The sequence below is a fragment of the Elephantulus edwardii genome, unplaced genomic scaffold (genome assembly GCF_000299155.1).
Source record: "Elephantulus edwardii isolate Elephantulus edwardi_28Jun2011 unplaced genomic scaffold, EleEdw1.0 scaffold00096, whole genome shotgun sequence".
NCBI classification, from domain to species: domain Eukaryota; kingdom Metazoa; phylum Chordata; class Mammalia; order Macroscelidea; family Macroscelididae; genus Elephantulus; species Elephantulus edwardii.
Window position 1 is genome coordinate 4,590,872 of NW_006399846.1, and position 20,339 is coordinate 4,611,210.

A 20,339-nucleotide genomic window follows, 5' to 3' on the forward strand; every position below is an offset into this window, starting at 1 on the left:
CCCCCCCCCATCCCAGTTCGCTCCTCTCTTTGAAAAGTAAAAGAAACACTCCCTCCCTGGTACACAATCCCCACCCCCGCACCCCTCCCACAGCCCCAAGTACATTCCATTTTGCAACCTTAATTGTGGACTCTTGTGATAACCATAATACCCTATCATACCTCGCTTTTAACTTATTCTGTCCCTCATCTGTTTCAGTGCAGTATACACAATTTATCCAGTTTTCTCCCACTGTATCTTAGACCCTCTAGTATATTTCATTTCGAAGTCGTCACCAATGATTAGCTGAGCACCGTCTTGTTCTAGTTTCAGAGTTGTTCACATGAGCCAATAGTCTTCATTTCTTTACTTGTTTTGCTTTAGATGTGAAAATACCAATAGTTGTACATCAAATGACCACTTGTAAGCTTTGAAGACCCCAGTCACTATTCGCCAAAGTAGGATGTGGAACAGTGTCTTTGTAGACTATGTCATGTCATTTTATTTATCTGTCCTCAAAGTCTATGAACTGAGTTCCTAGACCCAGCAACTCATTTCTTCAAGTTGTTTGGCAATGGACAACTTTTCATAACTTTGCCCCTTGTAGATTTTATTCTTTAAAACAGTTCATTACTGTCAAGTCTAAATCCACTCCTAGTTGACCCTCCCATAAGTGTTCAGAGATTTGGCATGACATAAAATATGGTTGCCCATCTTTCTCCAACAGAGCTGGATCTATAGAGGTGGAATCAAATAGCCAGCCTTTGAGTTAGCAATCAACTGCCTACTGGTTAGGCCACCACAGTTCCCTCACTGTATTGATGGGGGAGGGGAAATTATTTTAAAAGATCTGACAGCCATCAGCAACATAACAGAGTTAGAATTTAACCTCAAGTAGTAGCTTTTTTAAAGAACAAGTGGATAATAGTAAATAACTTTGACAGATTGCAAGAAGTAAAATCTTGATAGGCTCATGGTTTCAAAGGAACTACATGACATAATGTAAGTATAATTTAGAGCTAAGTTAATATTTATGACCAATTTATAAGCTTTGTGTTAATATAGATATTGTTATGGGCTTTAGCATAAATAAATACATATATAAAATATATGTTTGCGTGTATTATAATGTCCCAAAATAACTGGAGCAATACATCAGCACAGAACTGTGAGAAATAGAAGCTGGGTTTAGAAGTGGTTGTGACATTAAGGATAGCATTGTAGATGTCAAATGGATCTTGGTTGAAAGCAGAAAGTACCAGAAGAATGTCTATTTGTATTTTCTTGACTGTGGAAAAGCATTTGACTTTATAGATCACAATAAATTGTGGATAACATTAAGAAGAATGGGAATCCCAGAACACTTGATTGTACTCATGTGAAAAAGCACGTCTGACATGTGGGTTTGGGAGGAGAATAGGATAAGAACGTATAGATAAAGAACATTGCACTGGAATAGATAAAGGAAAGAACTGTTTAAAAGAAATATATGATTAGACATTATATGTTTGACAATAACCCAGGATAAGAGGTATATTGCAAAGAGGACTGTGGAGGGGCAAGGAGGGAGGTAATTGTGCAACAATGAATAAATATTAGGAAAAAAATAAACTGGGGGAAGGGGAAAGGAGCAAGGGAGGGGGGTAAAATGTGCAACAATGAATGAATGAAAATCTAACTTTTTGGTAAACTTTTGTTAAGATCACAATTAAAATTTAAAATGTTATAAAAATCAGTAAAAGAGTATAAGGACATAGCCTTTCACCATATTTTTGCAATCTATATGCTGACTAGATTATTCAGGGGGTTGGATCTTACAAAGAAGAATGTGGCATCAGGGTTGGAAGAAAATTCACCAACTTGTGTTATGCTAATGACATAAACCTTGCTCACCAAAACTGAGGGATACCCGAAGTGTTTGCTGCAGAAGGTCAAGGACTGCAGCCTTCAATATGGATTGCATCTCAACATCAAGAATACAAAAATTCTCACCACTGGGCCAAATGGGCAGCATCATGGAATTAAAAATTTCATCTTGTTTGGATTCACAATCAACACCTTCACATCAGCAATCAGGAAGTAAAAAGATGAGCTGCATTAGGGAAATCTTCTGTCAAGGACCTCTCCAAAGCGCTAAAGAGCAACAGTCCATTATTATTCAGCATTATAATGCAGCATTATTTACCATCACAAGAATCTGTAAACAGCCCAAATGTCCAACCACAATGAAATGCATTGAGAAAGTATGGTACGTTCATATGATGGAATACTATGCAGCATTCAGGAGCAATCATTTTGAAAATCAATACCTAACTTGAGAGGGACTGGAGAGCATTATGCTAAGTGAACTTATTCAGTCCCATAAGGACAAATACTGTATAAGACCATTATTGCAGAATAGAAATATAACTAGTAAATTGTGTATGAGGATCCAAGGCAGGGAGGATGGGAGCAGAGGGCTGGAAGTAAGGAGTAATCATAGTGTTGCACAACTTGATGGGTGGAGGGAGGGGTTGTTATTGTTGAATGCCTTTGAGTTGAGCACTTATACAGACTCTATGAATAAAAGGCCTGGATCTCCCCTTCAACTATTGACATTTATCAAAGTTCATAGAGTTTCTGGAGGCATGTTATTTAGGAAGTGGAAAAGGGAAAGATCCTGAGTAAAAATCAATGTATATGAACAATATAAACCAGTATAAAATGAAAATTTTATTTAAAAAATACAAACCCAAACAACCAATGTCAGTCTAGAGAATAAGCTGCTCCTGATCTAGGCTATGGTCTTCTCAACTGCTTGCTATGCATCTGTGAACTCAGTGCTTACTAAGGATGACAGAAGAAGAATTCATGCCTTAGAATTGTGATTCTGGAGAAGAATATTGAACATAACATGAACTGCCAAAAGAGTGAACAGGTGAGAACAAACAGATTTGTCCCTGAGAGGGTGAAAACAGATTGATCCTTGAAGGCAAAGTTTTTGAAGTTCCATCTCACATACTTTGGGCATGTTGCCAGGAGGGACCAGTCCTTGGAGAATGACAGCATGATTGAAAGAGAAGAGGGTCAGCATGGGAGATAAAGACCCTGCATGAGATGGAATGACACAATGACTGTGGCAATGAGGGCAGATGTGTCAGACACAGTGAGGTTGGCTCAGGACAGGGCAAGGTTCAGAGCCAACGTTCATAAAGTTGCTATGAGTCGTAGCCAAGTTGTTGGTACATAACAACAGATTGCAATGTATATGAGGGAGAAAAAAAGAAAAAAATTTCTTCCCTTGAATATAGGATAAGAATCAGATTATATACATAAAAGTGCCCTATTGTTCAAAGTCCAGAAGAGTTGTAGATTGATATCATCCCTGAAGAGAGCAAAAGAGAGCAATACAGAAGTGAAATTAAAAACCAAGGTAAATGTCAGAAAAGACTATAAAGATTGCACTAGAGACTCAAGAATACAAAACAAAAGGAAAAGTTGCTTGAAGTAAAAGAGCTTTACAGAAGATTTCAAAGGGCAGCTTGAAAACTATAATGGAATATACAAAGAGCTGGATTTGGAAAACAAAAAGAGAAGAATTCATTCAGCATTTTTCAAGTTGAAAGAACTGAGAAACAAATCCAAGTCTTGAGTTGAAATACTGAGAGATGCTATGGACAAAATCTTGATCCAGGAAATTTCAAAAGAAGAAAAAAAAATCACTGTACCAAAAATAATTGCTTGATAGAGCACTATTTCAGAAAGTACAATATGAACAAGAGTCAAAGGTAATGAGGAAGAAGTTCAAATTGCATTAAAAATATTGCCAAAAACTAAGGCTCCAGGAATAGATGGAATGCCAATTGACATATTTCAACTAACAGATGTAGTCCTGGAAATGCCCACCAATCAATGCCAAGAAATTTGGAGGACAGCTATCTGACCAGTTATCCAGAAGAGATGCATACTTGTCCACTTCCCAAGAAAGACGATCTGATAGGGTGTGGAAATTATTGAACAGTATAATTAAGATCACATGCAAGCAAAATATTGCTGAAGATAATCCAAAAATGGCTATAATGGTATATTATTATATATATCAGAGAAGTGCCAGAAGTTCAAGGGGTTTAGAAGAAGCTGTGGCAGCAGGAATATCATTGCTGATATCACAGAGATCCTGGTTGAAAGCAGAGAATATCAGAAGAGTTTCTATTTATGTTTCATTGACTTTGCAAAGCAATTTGACCATGTGGATCTCCTGTGGAGATCAGGAGAAGCATTGCATTCAGCAAGCCTGCTGTCAGAGACCTGTCCAAATTACTGAGGTTCAACAATTTCATTTTGAAGGCTAAGGTGCACTTGATTCAGGCTCTGATCCTTTCAAACACTTGCCATGCATTTGGGAGCAGGAAAATAAACAAGGATGACAGGAGCTGGAAAATAAATAATGATGATGGAAGAAGTGATTCTTTTGACTTGTGGCACTGGAGAGGAGTATTAAGTATCTTATGGATTGCCAAAAGAATAAACAGGTATGTCTTGGGGAAAGTGCAGCCATATTAATATCCCATAAACTTAAGGAAAAGAAACAGATATGTTCTCAGAGAATGTGCAGTCAGATTGTTCTTTACAGGCAAGGATAGTGAAACTTTGTCTCACATTTCTTGATACATTGCTAGGAGATGCTATTCGGAATATCATGTTTGGAAAGGTGGAGTATTAATGAAAGAGAAGACCCTCAACCAGGTGTATTGACACAGTGACTGCAGCAAGAGACTCTGTGTGTCAGAGATGATAAATAGGACACAGGATAGGACAGGTTTCATATCTGTTATACACAGGGTCACTTTGAGCTGTGCTCTACTCCATAGCACTTAGCAATGACAACAACTGTTCAGAAATAAATTCAGAAAGATCTTTTCTTCCATTTTATTGAGTATGCAAATATATTTGACTGTGTAGATCATGTTAAATTATGGATAACATTGAAAAGAATCGAAATCCTGAAACAGTTAATTGTGCTCATGCAAAACTCATATATAGGCCAAGGAATAGTTAGTTATCTGAACAGAAGAAGGGAAGGCTGCATAGTTTAAAATCAGGAAAGGTATGTATCAGGGTTGTGTCCTTTCTCCATACCCATCCAATCTGTATTCTGAGCAAATAATTTGAGAAATTAGAATATTATGAATACAAATAATTATGAATAAGAAGGTATTGGGATTAGAGGTTGACTTGACAACAACTTGCGTTATGCAGTGACAGAATTTTGCTTGAAAAAAGTGAGGAAGATTTGAAGCACTTACTGAGGAAGATCAGAGTATAGCCTCCAATATGGGTTACATTTCAGTTTCAAGAAATCAAAGCTTCACCCCTTGACCAAAAGGCAACATCATGATAGACGAAGAAAGACTGACACTGCCAATGATCTCATCTTGCCTGGACCCATAATCAACACCCATTAGTAACAGCAGTCAAGAAATGAAAAAAACATGTTGCATTGGGTAAATCTGCTTTGTCAAGGACATCTCCAAAGATCTAAAGAGCATGGATAGCTATATAGAGACAAAGGTGCAACTGATCTAAGTTATAGTATTTTCTTTCTTTTTTTTTGCAATGATCTTTTCAATTCTTCCTATGCACCTAAAAGTTGGGCAGTGAATGAGAATTTAGATAAAAAAGAATTTATGCCTATGAATTGTGGTGTTGGAGAAGAATACTGAATATCCCAAGGACTACCAGCAGAGGAAACAAAGCTGTCTTGGAGGAAGCACGACCAGTGTGCTTCTCAGAGGCAAGGATGGTAAAATTTCATCACAGAGATTTTAGGCATGATGTCCAAAGGAGAAGTCAGTATTTGGGAGCAGGTTTCATGCTGGGAAAGGGGGAGGATCAGAGAAAGAAAGGAAGAACTTCAACAAAATAGATGAAGACAGCAGGTTGAGCATGTGGGAGATTTTAAGGACGCCACAGGATAGAGCATGGTTCAGATCTGTTGTTCATTGGGTTACTGTGGGCTTTAGTTGACTTGACACCACATAACAACAACAAAACCAGTACTGCATCAAGGGTAAATAATTGTCATAATTGCACAAGTGTGTCTGTCTGGGAAGACCATAGCTATTGCTCTTCATTAAAGAATGATTTGATCATACGGTCGCACAATTTGATGAGTGGAGGGTAGGTGAGTGAAGCAAATGGGAAAGATATGATGTGAAAAATAATGCATATGAACTTTGTAAATAAACCAGTATAAAAAATTTTAAAAAGAATAATTTGAGGCACTACAATTATAATCATGCTTTACTGTATTCATGGATGTATTTCAGTGGAATATTTAAGGGAAGAAATTTGTTGATTTTTTTTTCCTTACTTAGATGTTACAATTTATATACATGTAAATAAATGCATATATGTGCTTATCCCTTCTAAAGTCCACAATACTACCTATATTGACACAGAGCTCATAAATTGCACATAAACATTAACTTAGCTCTAACTCATATTTATGTGATGTCAAATATTTCATTGGAAACCATTAGCATATAAAAATTTTACTTGTAGTCTGTCAAAGTGTTTAAAGATAGTTCATTTATCCTTTAAGTTACCTAAAACTGTACTTGTAATAACAAACTTAAATAAAAGCAATTAGACCATAGAAAATAGCAATAGCAATGTAGGAAATAACCATTGATTGAATTCAAACATTAACTCTTCTATGCTGCTACTATCAGATTTTGATTGTTGAAAAAGATTTTCTTGTACTTTGAGTGAACATTTTGAGAGCAAATTGGTTTTCCATTGCACCACTCATATAAATTTTGTTTTATAACATTAATTACAGTCTCTACATAGTAGTACACTTCTGTTCTAATACACCAGCTGCTTTGCAGGATAACGGGCATGGTATTTACTGCCTCTCCTCCCATGTAATTTATTCTCTCTGAAAACTTGCTGGAGAGTGAGCTATGGGTTGGTTCCAACTTGATAGCACACATCAACAATGACGTTGTAATAACACATTTCCACTGTCGTAGCTTAAGGGTATATATAACACAGTGTCATGATCAAGAGTGTCATGGTCATTGACTATTTGGAATTCTTGATTATTTATTAAATATCTATAAGGATAATAGGTTATATTACTAAGATAGCTTATTTAAACTTCTCTGTTCTTACATTTTCTCCTCTGTAAAATGAGGATAAAGAGTAGTCAAAGCACTCGAAACAGTGCCTAATACATTACAAGCAGTTAATACATATTTTAATATGATGTTGAAACCTGTAAGGCCTAAGAAAGGGTGATATTTTTTGTAAATTGTCTTTAAGGTTCTGAATATCATATGGCTTAACTTCGTTAAAGTTAGATGAATCCTTGTCTGTTTTTAAGGAAATCCCAACTGATCCCATCCGAGTGCTCAGCTGGCTCCGCAGAGACCTGGAACAAAGTACAGTAGAGTTCCAAGATGCTAAGTTTAAGCCTGGAGAATCATCACTTGGTGGAGAAATGACCAACTTAGCAAACCCTTGCAAGGGTTTCTCTGTGGACTATTACAACACCACCAACAGGGGCTCTCCAGGAAGAATACATTTTGAGGTAGCCCATAAAGAGAATCTTCCTTCGGGCCCCGCTTGTAATGAGAGTTCAATAGACGAAGTTTCCTTCTATGCTAACCGCCTCACAAATCTAGTCATAGCCATGGCCCGAAAGGAGATCAATGAGAAGATTGATGGCTCTGAAAACAAATGTGTCCATCAGTCCCTATACATGGGTGAAGAACCCACACCCAACAGAAGCCTGAGCAAGATGGCATCAGATCTGGTAAATGAAACTGTCACTGTGTGTTCCAAAAATGTTATTCCAGACAAGACTCCTGGCTCTGGAGACAGAGCTTCAGAATTACCCAGGATTTCTCCAACTGTGAAATACCAGAGCATTTTGAAGTTCAAGGAAAGAACCAAGGAAGGCAAGAATCCAGAGGACAAGCCTGCTTCTAAGAAGTCTTTCTTTTATAAGGAAGTATTTGAATCTCGTAATGCAGGTGATGCCAAGGAGGGTGGAAGGTCTTTACCTAGGGAGAGGAAGATATTCAGAGGTCTAGAAAGACCTGATGATTTCACAGCTTCCGTTAGCCAAGGCATCATGACCTATGCTAACAGTGTGGTGTCTGATATGATGGCTTCTATCATGAAGACGCTGAGGATCCAAGTAAAAGATACAACCATTGCCACCATTCTTCTGAAGAAAGTCCTTATCAAACATGCAAAAGATGTGGTCTCAGATCTCATTGACTCCTTCATGAGGAACCTCCACAATGTTACAGGGACTCTTATGACTGATACAGACTTTGTCTCGGCTGTCAAAAGGAGTGTCTTCTGTCATGGAAGCCAGAAGGCCACAGATATCATGGATGCCATGATGAACAAGCTATACAGTGTGATGTTTCCCAAGAATGTCCCCGAGAATTTCAGGAAAGTCAAGGACAAGGCTGGGAATTATTCCCTTGTCTCCATGAAGGGAATGGGTGACCCAAGACACCGGAATGTAAACTATGCAACGATGAAATCCGAAGCTAAATTCAGGGAACAAGTGTGCCCCACTGAACCCAAGCCAGAGAAGTCTTGTGCTGAAACTCTGGGTGAACACATTATCAAAGAGGGACTAAGCCTGTGGCATAAAACTCAGCACAAAGAATGTAAATCTCCAGGTTTCCAGCGTGCGGCATTTGCAGCTCCTAACAAACAATATAAGCCTGCACCAGACATTCCTATGGAATACACGCAGGAGCCTTGCAACAGTCCTTGCCCACAGAAGCTTGAGAACTTTATGTATGATTCAGACTCCTGGGCCAAAGACCTGATTGTATCTGCCCTACTTTTGATACAATACCACTTAGCTCAGGGAGGAAGAATGGATGCACAGAGCTTCCTAGAAGCCGCTGGCAGCTCCAACCTGCCTGCTACGAAGCCCCCTGTAACTCCTGATGAGTCCAGCTTTAAGTTTGCTCATCTTATAGGAGGTGACCAAGAAGAAGCAGAAAAGAAAGATTTAATGAGCATTTTCTTCAATTTTATCCGGAATTTACTCGGTGAGACCATTTTCAAGAATGATCGGAGCTGTGAATCCAAGACGCCAGAATATCTAGCCAAGGAAGACAGTCATCCTGGTGAAAGACCTGCGACCGCATCTTCCACCAAAGCATGTGAGGTTGAAGAGACCGGAGGTGTCTTAGCTGGACTCACCAAGATGGTTGCCAACCAACTGGAGGGCCATATGAATGGGCAGATGATAGAACATTTGATGGACTCAGTGATGAAGCTGTGTCTTATTATTGCAAAGTCCTGTGACTCTCCCTTGGCAGAACTGGGAGATGATAAGTGTGGGGATGCCAGCAGACAAACATCAGCTTTCCCAGACAGTTTATATGAGTGTCGACCAGGCAAGGGCACAGGCACGGCAGAGATTCTCCTGCAGAATGCCTATCAAGCCATCCAGAATGAACTGAGGGGCATCTCACAACACTGCCCTGAAGGATGTGCAGCCCCAAAGGTGATTGTTAACAATCACAATCTAACGGATACAGTTCAGAACAAACAACTCCAAGCAGTCCTTCAATGGGTAGCAGCATCTGAGCTCAACGTTCCTATATTGTACTTTGCTGGTGATGACGAAGGCATCCAAGAGAAGGTAAGGGAGAAAAGTCAGAGGGAGATCTGTGATCATTATTAAGGGTTTATTGGGTGGGTGGTTTGTTGTGTGTGTGTGTGGTTTTTTAAATTACTTGATTTTATTTCCTTTTCCCAAAAATATTTTTCTGGTTTGGATTGTTTTCATTGGTTTGTTGTTGTTGTTGTTTTTTTAAATGTAGACTCAATAGGAAAAAAGCAAAATATAACTCTACTTGAGTTATTTTACATTTTTTTTTGTTCTTATGAGTACAAGGGAGTCTGTTGCCTTAATGAATTAATAAGACAGACCCAGAAAGAGTAGATTGGGGACAGTAAGGATTTGGGGATCATGCCTCTTGGAAAAGATAGTAAAGTCACATTATATTTGCTCAATTGTTGCTACGTGCCATTGAGTCAGAACTGACTCATAGCTGACCCTACAGTCGATTTTCAGAAGCTACAAATTGCAAGAGAGGAGATTTCTCATTTATCTCCTGAGGAGCAACTGGTGGATTTGAAACACCTGTCTCTAGGTTGCCAGGCAACTCCTTACCACAGGCCACTAAAGCAGGTGAGTAGGAGATGCTATCAAAGAGGAAAAGGAATGATAAATTATCTTTTTCTCTATTTTCTGCATTGATTGATGAGAATGTGCATATGACGACCCCTGAGAAACTTGATCGAAGGATCAGATTAAAAATCTGGCCTCTAAATTGAGCTTTAGTTAGGACAACCTGATCCAAAATAAGGCAGATTTACTAGAAAGTATCCTGGGATGTACTGAGAAGAGAAGAGCAAGGCATAAAGTCTAGATTTGTGACCTTTTCAAGCTTGTAAATACTCTCCTAGCCAACCATCTAGAGGACGTTGGGGATTTGAAGGGATTCAGTAAGTAACACTCCTCTTTCCCCACCTCAAATTCTGATTCAATTGTGAAGGCAGATGGGAAATCACCTTTATAATACTGGTGAAGGTAAGTATGCCTCCTAACTTCTCTCACCTTGTTATTGCTATATGCCTTCAAGCTGGAGGTGACCCAGGGCTGACCCTCCAGCAGGTTTTCAGAGACAGTAATTTGCATGGGAGGAGATTTCCCGTCATTCCCCCACGGAGCAGCTGGTGGATTCAAACCATATGCCTTTGAGATTGCAGAGCAGCTTCTTAACACTAGGTCACCAGAGCTCCTTCAGACCTTGGAAAGTCTCTTTAAAGGACAAGTGTGAGTGGAGAGCATGTATACTATTAAAATTACTGCCTTGTGCTGCCGCTCAAAACTAAAAACAAAACAGTTTCCACCCGGTAAATTCAACTCATAGCAACCCTCTAAGACAGAATGGAACTACTCTGTAAGGTTTCCAACACTGTACACTTTACAGAAAGGCACTCCAACGGCATAGTGGGTTACTTGTTGGCTTACTAACTGAAAATCCATTAGCCACTCTGCAGGAGAAAGATAGACAGTCTGCTTCCTTGAAGATTTACAGCTTAGAAAACCCACTGGAAGATCACTACAAACACAAATTCGGTTTTGTTTGTATTATAGAAGAGCCCTGGTGATGTGCACTGACTGGGCTGCTAATAAAAAGGTCAAGCCTATCAGTCATCCAGTGGAAGCAAAGGGTGGCAGTTGGCATCCATAACATTTCACAGCCTCAGAAATCCTAAGGAATTGTTATACTCTATCCTATAGAGTTGGAGTCAACTCAATGGTAACAAGAATCTTTACGGAAATAGGCTGTCATGTTTTCTCCTATGGCCAGTAGATTCAAACTGACAACCTTGGGGTTAGCTGTTCAGTGCTTGGCCACTATGCCTCCAAGATCCTTTATATTCTAGTACAGGGGGAGAAAAGAAAGAAAAAGGCCTTTTCCATTCCTTCAGCACACACACACACACACACACACACACACACACACATATACACACACACACACACACACACCCCCTCCAATTTAGGCATTTTTATTAACTTCTGTCAATTGAGTTTGTAGGTGTTGCAATCCCATGGTTCACTGGTTAACCATAGCGGAATGTGAGACACTCAGAAGCACCTCCAAAGAAAGGCCTGGTGATGTACTTCCAAATATCAACCATTGAATACTCTATGGAGCACAGTTTTACTTTGACATGCATGAGATCACCAAAGTTCAAAGTTAACTAAATAGCAACTGCTCTTTTCAATTAAGAAAAATGGAATAATGACTGTTATCAATTAGGTAGTGTAGGTAGGCACAAAATGTTGGAATTAGTTCGGAGAATCCGTCCTCATAAAATTCAGACACTGGAGAAAAAGGCTTTCTCTGCCCAATAAGAGGTATTAGTAACACTTGCAGTTGGGCACTAGGAAGAGATAGGATTTCCCAAAACACAGACTGTCATTGTTATGTGTTGTTGAGTTGTCTATAACCCACAGCAACCCTATGAGCAGCAGATCTGTACCCTGCTTTGTCCTATACCACCCGCATCATCTCTGGCATAGTGGAACCTGTTACAACCACTGTGTCTGTCCATCTCTTTGAGGGTCTTCCTCTCTTTCACTGATCCTCCAAATCTGACCTGTCTGATCTAGTTTTGCTACTTTGGAAGTGTAATCTGTGGACCAAGAGCATTGGTATTTCCTGAGATCTTGCTGGAAATACAACAGTTCAGGCTCCATTCCAAACCCACGGAATCTAAAATTTAATGAAATGCCTCAATGATTCACACGTACATTGAAGTTTAAGTTAGACAGAATATGAAGTTCCAATCCTACATATAGTCCTGAGAGTCTGAAATTTCATATACGACCACTGCTTGGAATGCACCCCAAGAAAATGAGAACTGAGGCACAAATAGAGGCTTGACACCAGTGTTTGTAGCAGCATTATTCACCATCACAAGAACATGGAAACAGCCCAATGTCCAACCACAATCAATGGATTGAGAAATTATGGTACATTCACACAATGGAATACTATGCAACACACAGGAGCAATGATATAGAAAATTACTACCTGACTTGGGAGGGACGAGATAATTATGCTGAGTGAACAAACTAAGTCCCATAAGGACAAATACTATGCAAAATCATTATTGTAGAATGAGTATGAGGATCTAAGGTGGGGAAGGGGGGAACTGAGGGAATAGGATGGGGGTAATTATAGGGTAACACAATTTGGTGGGTGGAAAGTGAAAGAAATAGGAAAGATCCAGTGTGAAAAACAATGTATTCAAATTTTGTACGTAAACCAGTATAATTTTTTTTAAAGTAAATTAGTATTTTGCGATATAGTCATTAGTTGCCAAAAATCTATTGTCATTGTGTCAAATTTTAACTCATAGTGATCATATTAAAACTGCCGGAGTAGAACTGCCCCATGGGTTTCCAAGGCTTTAAATCTTTACCAAAAACAACACACACACTGACATCTAATGAGTTTGGACTCATGGCGACCCTCCTTTTGGTTTCTGAGGCTGTAGACCTTTCTGGGAGGTGACTGCCCATTTTTCTCATGGAATAGCTGTTGGTTTTGACCGGCTAATGGATTCTAACTGGGGACCTTTCTGTCAACAGCCATTACCCGCTACGTCCACCAGGACGTTTTTAGCCATTAGAAAAGGGGGGGAGGGAGGGCTACCAAAAGCTTAAATTTATGAAAAAAAAAAATCTGTAAATAGATCTCTGTTTGCATCTCATACTCAAATTCATTAAGGTTGAACCAGAGCAGACTCACTGCTGACCCTGCCTCAGGTTTCTGGGCCTGTAAACTACACAGGTAAAGGAGTTACCCATCTTCTCCAGCACAGCAGCTGGTGAATTTAAACTGCCAAAGAAGCATAGCCTTTGGGTTAGAAGTCAGACTCCTTACAGACTAGAATACCAGAGCTCTTATATGCATACAATCTGTGAAAACAATAGGCTTTTGTTCTGTAACTGTATGTTAAGTCCAAACCATCATAAGTAGCATACATAGTAGATTTTGGTTTGGGATAATTTAGAATTTTAGTGTCTTTAATGTGTTTGTTTAAAATGGAGACAATATATTTGCAGTCCCCCTTCTGTACACACATGTACATACATATCTGTCTATTCTCAACGTAAAGGAGTTATTATTTGCATTAACAGGATTGAAAAGCTAGACAGAAGTCTATTAAAATGTTAGCAAACTGTAACTTAAAATGTGGGGTTTTGGGGTTTTTAAAAAAAAATTATTATTCATTTCAGTGAAAATTTACAGAGACTTTGGATTTCCATTCATTCATTGTTGCACTTTTCTCCCCTCTCAACCCTCCCCCCTCCCAGTACACCACCCTCTGGGAAGAGTAAAAGAAAATTTCTTTCATTGTTTTACAATCCCTCCCCCAGGTCCACTCCACTATACAGCCTTTGCTCTAGACTCCTGCATGACAAATCTACCTGATCACATATCCCTTTTAAACAGTTTTCTTTCTCATCTGTTTCAATGCAGTATACATTATTAAACCCATCTTTCTCAGTCTCGCCCCGACCCCGATGTCAGTCCTGTTTTACAACAATGGCACCATGCAGTATTTGTCCTTTTGTGACTGAGATATTTCACTCACATAATGTCCTCCAGGGTCACCCATTTTGAATAATATTGCATGAGTTCCTTGTTTTTCAATACAGCATTGTATTTCATTGTGTGAATATACCACAGCTTCTCTAGCCATTCGTTTGTTGATGGGCACTTAGGTTGTTTCTAACTCCTTGCTATTGTGAACAAAGTTTCAATAAACATGGGTGTGCATATATCTGCTTGGGTGTCAGTTCTGGTCTCTTTGGGGTATATTCCCAGTAGTGGAATTGCTGGGTCAAATGGTATCTCTATTTGCAACTTTTTGAGAAAGTACCATACCACCTCCCACAGTGGTTGCGCCATTTCACACTCCCACCAACAGTGAATAAGGGTTCCAGTTTCTCCACAACCTTGCCAGCATTTGTTGCTTGCTGTTCTGTTAAACTTTGCTATTCTGACTAGGGTGAGATGATATTTCATAGTTGTTTTGATTTGCATCTCTCTTAGAGGTAGGGATTTTGAACATATCTTCATGTGCTTGTTAGCCATCTGAATGTCTTCCTCGGTGAAGTGTCTGTTCATATCTTGTGCCCATTTTTCAATTGGATTATTACCTTTAACTTGTGGTGCTCAAGTAGTTTATAAATTCTGGATATAAGTCCCTTATCTGATAATGTCATTACCAAATACTTTTCCCCCACTCTGTGGCTTCCCTTTTTACCCTGTTGGAAAAGTTTTTGGATGTGCATAGAGATTTGATTCTTAGAAGGTCCCATTCATCTATTTTATCTTCTCCTGATACTGTGTTTTTAAGAATAGTTAGATGAGATTTATGGAGGCTTCAAGAATGACTTTTATTTTGTTTTGAAAGAGATTTAATTCATAATTAGTGTAGACATAATACTCTCATGCAAACAAGATGTAATGATGGAGCATAGTGACATCAGGGTGCCTGAGCTTAATTCCTTTAAGCCATTTGTATTTTTTCCAAAAGTAATAGTTACACGTCATTAAAAATTCCATGGCATAAGAGGGCACACAGTGCAAATTAAGGTGGTGTTATTTCCCTCCTTCTTCTCACATTTCTCCCCTTTCTCATCTCACTCGCTTCCCTCGAGAAAAACATTATGATTTCTTACTTATGTTTCCAGAAATATTCATGAATATGCATATAACTATAGATGTATAGCTCTTTACAGCACACATACTGTTCTACAATATACAGAGCTGTCACATTCTTTTTACTGGCTGTATATTTTGAGCCTTATGAAGGTATTGTAATTTATTCAACCACTGTCCCATTATGTGCATTTCTGTTTTCAACATGTTGCAGCCATAAACAGCAACCAAGATCCAACCAAGGGGTAACATTTTTGCACAAGCTCAAACACATCTCCACATGCTAAATACCTAGAAAAGGAATGCACAGTCATATTTTTAATTTTATGCTGGTTTATTTACAAACTCCAAATACATAATTTTTCACACCAGACCTTTCCCATTTCCTTCACCCTCTGCCCCCAGGAATGTACAGTCATTTAAATGAGAGTTTATCTATTTGATATATGTTCCTAAATTTTTTTCCATAGAGCTTTTACTGATTTACATAATTATTAAAGCAGTAGTTTGTTGTTGGTGTTGGTGTTGCTAGTTGTGAAGCTGGTGCTGGCTCATGGCAACCCTTTGTACAACAAGGGAACATAAACCAGCAAAAGCATTTCTTGATCCTAAATGTCCTCCGCCACCTTTATTTCTCATTAGTATCCTGGAATCCATTGCTGAAGTCATTGTGTGTGTTGACTGCCTTCCCTCTTAGGGAGCTTATCACCACTGCTACACTTGGGAATACTCAGTTAGGCTCCACAGGGTTTTAAATTCCAAATTTCTTGAAGGAAGTCATCAAGCCTTTCTTCCTAACCTTTCCTAATCTGGAAGCAACTTAATGCAGCAAACCGGCATATTGAGGGTAGAAAAAGAACATAGGAGTGTCTGCTTCCCCACACTTATTCCACCAACAGGAAGTGTAAAAATCTTGCTCTTTGCTTAGTGTTGTCTCATTTTTTGTTGTTCTTATTGAGAGTAGTGATGAATCTTTTTCATATTTTGAACCATCTGAAGTTCTTTTTCTGTGAATGAATGATTTATTTTGTTCTTAAGTTTTTAATATATAAGAATATTAACCTTTGTTTTAGAAATTAAAATTTTCCATTTGTCATTTAAAAAATAGAATTCCTATTAATGAACGGAGAAGATAAAAAAAATTAATTCTTCAAAAGCATATAATGACAAAGGCAGAAATTTGATTCTCACACATATACATGCTTGTTTTGAATTGTGATGTTATTGAAAGTTCACAAAGAGATTGGTTTTTCATTCATTCATTTAAACACATTTTCTTCCTTTCCCTTCCCCAACACAATTTGAAACGCTTGTCCTGTTCCATGTTGTTAATTAACATACACATAATGTCTAATTGTCCATTTCTTTCAAATTGTCCTTCCTTGTCCTAGTCCAGTGCATTATTCACTATCTATCCATTCTTTTCTTGCTATCCCACCAGTATCCATCTTATTGTTATAACAGTGGATTTATGCAATATTTGTCCTTTTGTGGCTGGACTATTTCACTCAGAATAATGTTTTTCAGACTCATCCATGTTGTGTAGTATTTTACAAGTTCATTCTTTTTCAGTGCTGCATAATATTCCATTGTGCGCATGTGCTAGAGTTTCTTTATTCATTTGTTTGTTGATGGGAACTTAAGTTGCTTCCATGTCTTTGCTTTTATAAATAATTCTGAAAAAAAGTCCGCATGAGTGTGTATACATCTGTTTGTGTCAAGCTCTAATTTCTATGGGGTATATTCCCAGTAGAGGGATGTTGTTATGTGCCATTGAATTGGAACCAACTCATAGCTGACCCTCCAGATTGTTTTCAGAGGTGATAAATCATGTGGTAGGAGACTGCCCATCTTTCTCCGATCGAGCAAGTGGTGTATTCAAACCATATGCCTTCCATTGTGGTTGTGCCATTTTACAATCTCACCAACAGTGTGAGAGAGATATCTCCACATCTTTGCCTGCATTTATTCTTTGCTGTCCTATTGAACTTTGCTACTATTGCTTCAGTGAGTTGATATCTCATTGTTGTTTTGAGTTGCATCTCTTTAATAGCTAACATTCAGAGGACTTTTTTTCTCTTCTCATAGTTTTGTTTCTCCTCTGTTGGTTGTTCATAGGATTTTTGAAGGCCTGCTCCTTCAGAAGTGAATGGCCAATCCTGCTTCTGCATATTTGTTAATCGGGGAGCTCTACTGAAACCTGACCATAGCATAGATGGCCATACTGGCATTTGAAACACCAGTGGAATAGCCTCTAGCATCCCAGGAACCCACAAGTTACCCCAGAATACCAAACTGACAGATAAGCGCTATAGTGATGAGAGAAAACAAACAAACAAGCATATATGTAACTAAGTAATAAAATAAGTAGCAACATACAAATCAGTAAATTGACACATACATGTTGTACTTCTAACAGTAAACCATAGAAACAATCAGGCATACCAATATCATGGCACAGAACAGCTTTCTCTGGCCCTGCCTGAGGTCTGGCAACAAGCATTTCAGGATGGAGCCCTACCTGGCTCTTCTCTTTGAGGTCTTGCAACTGAAGTCCAAAAGCACAATAGCAGGTGTTCTGGGACAGGCTCACAGTTCACTCCTCCTCTGGGGCCTCAGCAGTCTGTGCCAGGAAATCTTTAAGAAAGGTACCTGTCTTCAGCCAACTGACTGCAAGAGGTCCATATTTGTTCCCATTCCAAGAAAGGTAAATGTCGAAATTATAGAACAATAACATTAGTATTACATGCAAGCAAAATAGTGCTGAAGATCATAAAAAAAACTACTAGAACAGTACATTGAGAAAGAACTGCTAGAGGTTTAAACTGGGTTTTGAAGGGGCTGTGGCACGAGGGATATCATTGCTAATGTCAGATGGATCTTAGCTGACAGCTGAGAATACCAGAAGAATGTCTATTTGTGTTTTATTAACTATGAAAAAGCATTTGACTGTCAATCATCACAAACTATGGTTACCGACAGTGCAAAAGAGTTTATATCTCTCCACATCCTCTCCAACATTTATTACTTGCTGTCCTGTTAAACTTTGCCACTGCTACAGTGGTGAGATGGTATCTCTTTGTGGTTTTGAGTTACCTCATTTTTATTGCCAGTGGTTTTGAGCATTTCTTCGTGTGTCTATTTGCCATCTGAATATCTTCCTCTATCAAAGGTCCTTCCATGTCTTTTGCTTGTTTTGTGACAGTGTTATCAGTTGTTTTTTTTTTCCTTGTGGAGGCCCTGCAGGATTTTGTAAACTTTTGTTATGAGACCTTTGCGTGAGACAGTATTTCCAAATTTTTTTCCCTCCTGTCAGTAGGTTTACTTTTCACTCTGTTAGAAAATGTTTTTGACGCACACAGGAATTTAATCTTTAGAAGGCCCCATTCATCAATTTTATCTTCCCAGGTTGTGTATTTCTGGCTATATTTGTCAGCCTTTGTATTTTTTGTTTTCTTTTGTTTTGTTTTTGCTCATGTTCTTTCATGGTACATTTCTTCTCGTAATTCTACTTTAATTTATTATATTTGAAATTAGTTTTTGGTAGGCAACAGTTCAGAAATTTCAGAAAAATGTTTTTTATCAATTCTGACACTTGATGCTTAAAATGTTTCTATTCCTTCTAATTATAGAGACTTTTGGATATAGATCTGTAGTTACTAGGTGCCATCCAATCTTTTTCAATTTGTAGCAAGTCCAGGTGACAATGTTGAACTGTCCTATAGAGTTTCCTTGGATGGAACATTTACAGAAGCAGATTGCCTGTTGTTTTTCCTGCTTCAAACAAGCCTTTCTACTATTTTTTTTCTCACTTTATTATATATCTTTCTCTCTCTTCCATTTTATCTTTATTGCCTTCTTTTGGATTTTTAAAAAACATAATTTATTTTTATTTACTCTATCTTTTGCAATTTTTCACTGTATTGTGTTTTTTGTTCTGTGGGTGGGTTTTTTTGTGATTTGTCTTCTATGCATTAAAATGTTCAGACTTAAGATTTTCAGAGTCTACTTACAATCTATATTATACTACTTAGGCTAGAATGTGGAAAAATCACCACCCTGTAAGTCTTTTCAGTATTTTTTGTTTGTTCTTATTAGGCAAGTTGTCCCCTCTAGCTTATGTGCCGCAGATCAAACCTGGCCCAATCTTGTACTTTCCTTAGTTTCAGCTGTGCTCAAGCTCATCATTGTATCTAATTACTGTGTGTCCGTCTCTTTAAGGATCACCCTTCTATTGTAGCTTACCTTTCCTTTCACCCAAATTAAGATGTACCTATTATTTAAATGGGCAACCTTCTGCCCTGCAGTTAACTTCCTCAGAAAACCCGCTGAAGGGTTGACTATGGGTTTGTTCTGACTCAATAGTTCACAACAACAACAGCAACATTATTTCATTAGTGTTTTTTCTTAATCTCCCTTCCCATCCATGACAAACACAAAAGATTTTGTCCCTATATATTAAATACCTTTCCCTGACTTTTTATAACTCATATAACGTGTGCCCTTTTTTTTATGGATTATATTTCATTCAGCATAGTATCTTCCAGGTTTATCCATGTTATAAGGTATTTTAAAGAGTCTTCATTGTTCTTTAATGTTGTTGAATATTGCATTGTGTCTCATAGCTTGTTTATCCATCCACACATTGATGTTGTTTTCAACTCTTTGTTACTATGATTAGTGCTGAAATGAACATGAGCATGGTCACGTTCTGCCTTTTATAGCTTTGTGGTTGTGGTTGTGTACTGTCAAGTCAGAACCCACCCATACTTGACCCTCCAGCAGGTTTTCAGAGGCAATTAATCACGCAGGAGGCGACTGCCCATCCTTCTCCCATGGAGCAGCTGGTGGCCTTGAACTGTGTGCCTTCGAGATTGCAGCACAGCTTCTTGCCCCTAGGCCACCAGAGCGGGGGTGTGTGTGCTGTTGTTATTGATTGCCGTTGAGTTGAGCATGACTCATAGTGACCCTATGAACAAAAGACCTGAAGCCTTTCTATAACTATCGTAGTTTCTCAAAGTTCATAGAGTTTCCAGAGGCATGTTGTTTAGGAAGTGGATGCCACTTCTTCCAAAT

The 20,339-nt window shown here is 38.5% G+C and overlaps 1 protein-coding gene across 1 annotated transcript in view; it reads left to right on the plus strand.

Moving 5' to 3' along the window:
• Nucleotides 1-20,339, plus strand: part of AKAP3 (A kinase (PRKA) anchor protein 3) — a 31,080-nt gene that overhangs the window by 4,500 nt on the left and 6,241 nt on the right. Inside the window, exon 2 of the mRNA XM_006891296.1 lies at nt 7,349-9,646. Within this exon, the coding sequence (XP_006891358.1) occupies nt 7,349-9,646 (2,298 nt within the window). The remainder of the gene's footprint in view (nt 1-7,348; nt 9,647-20,339) is intronic.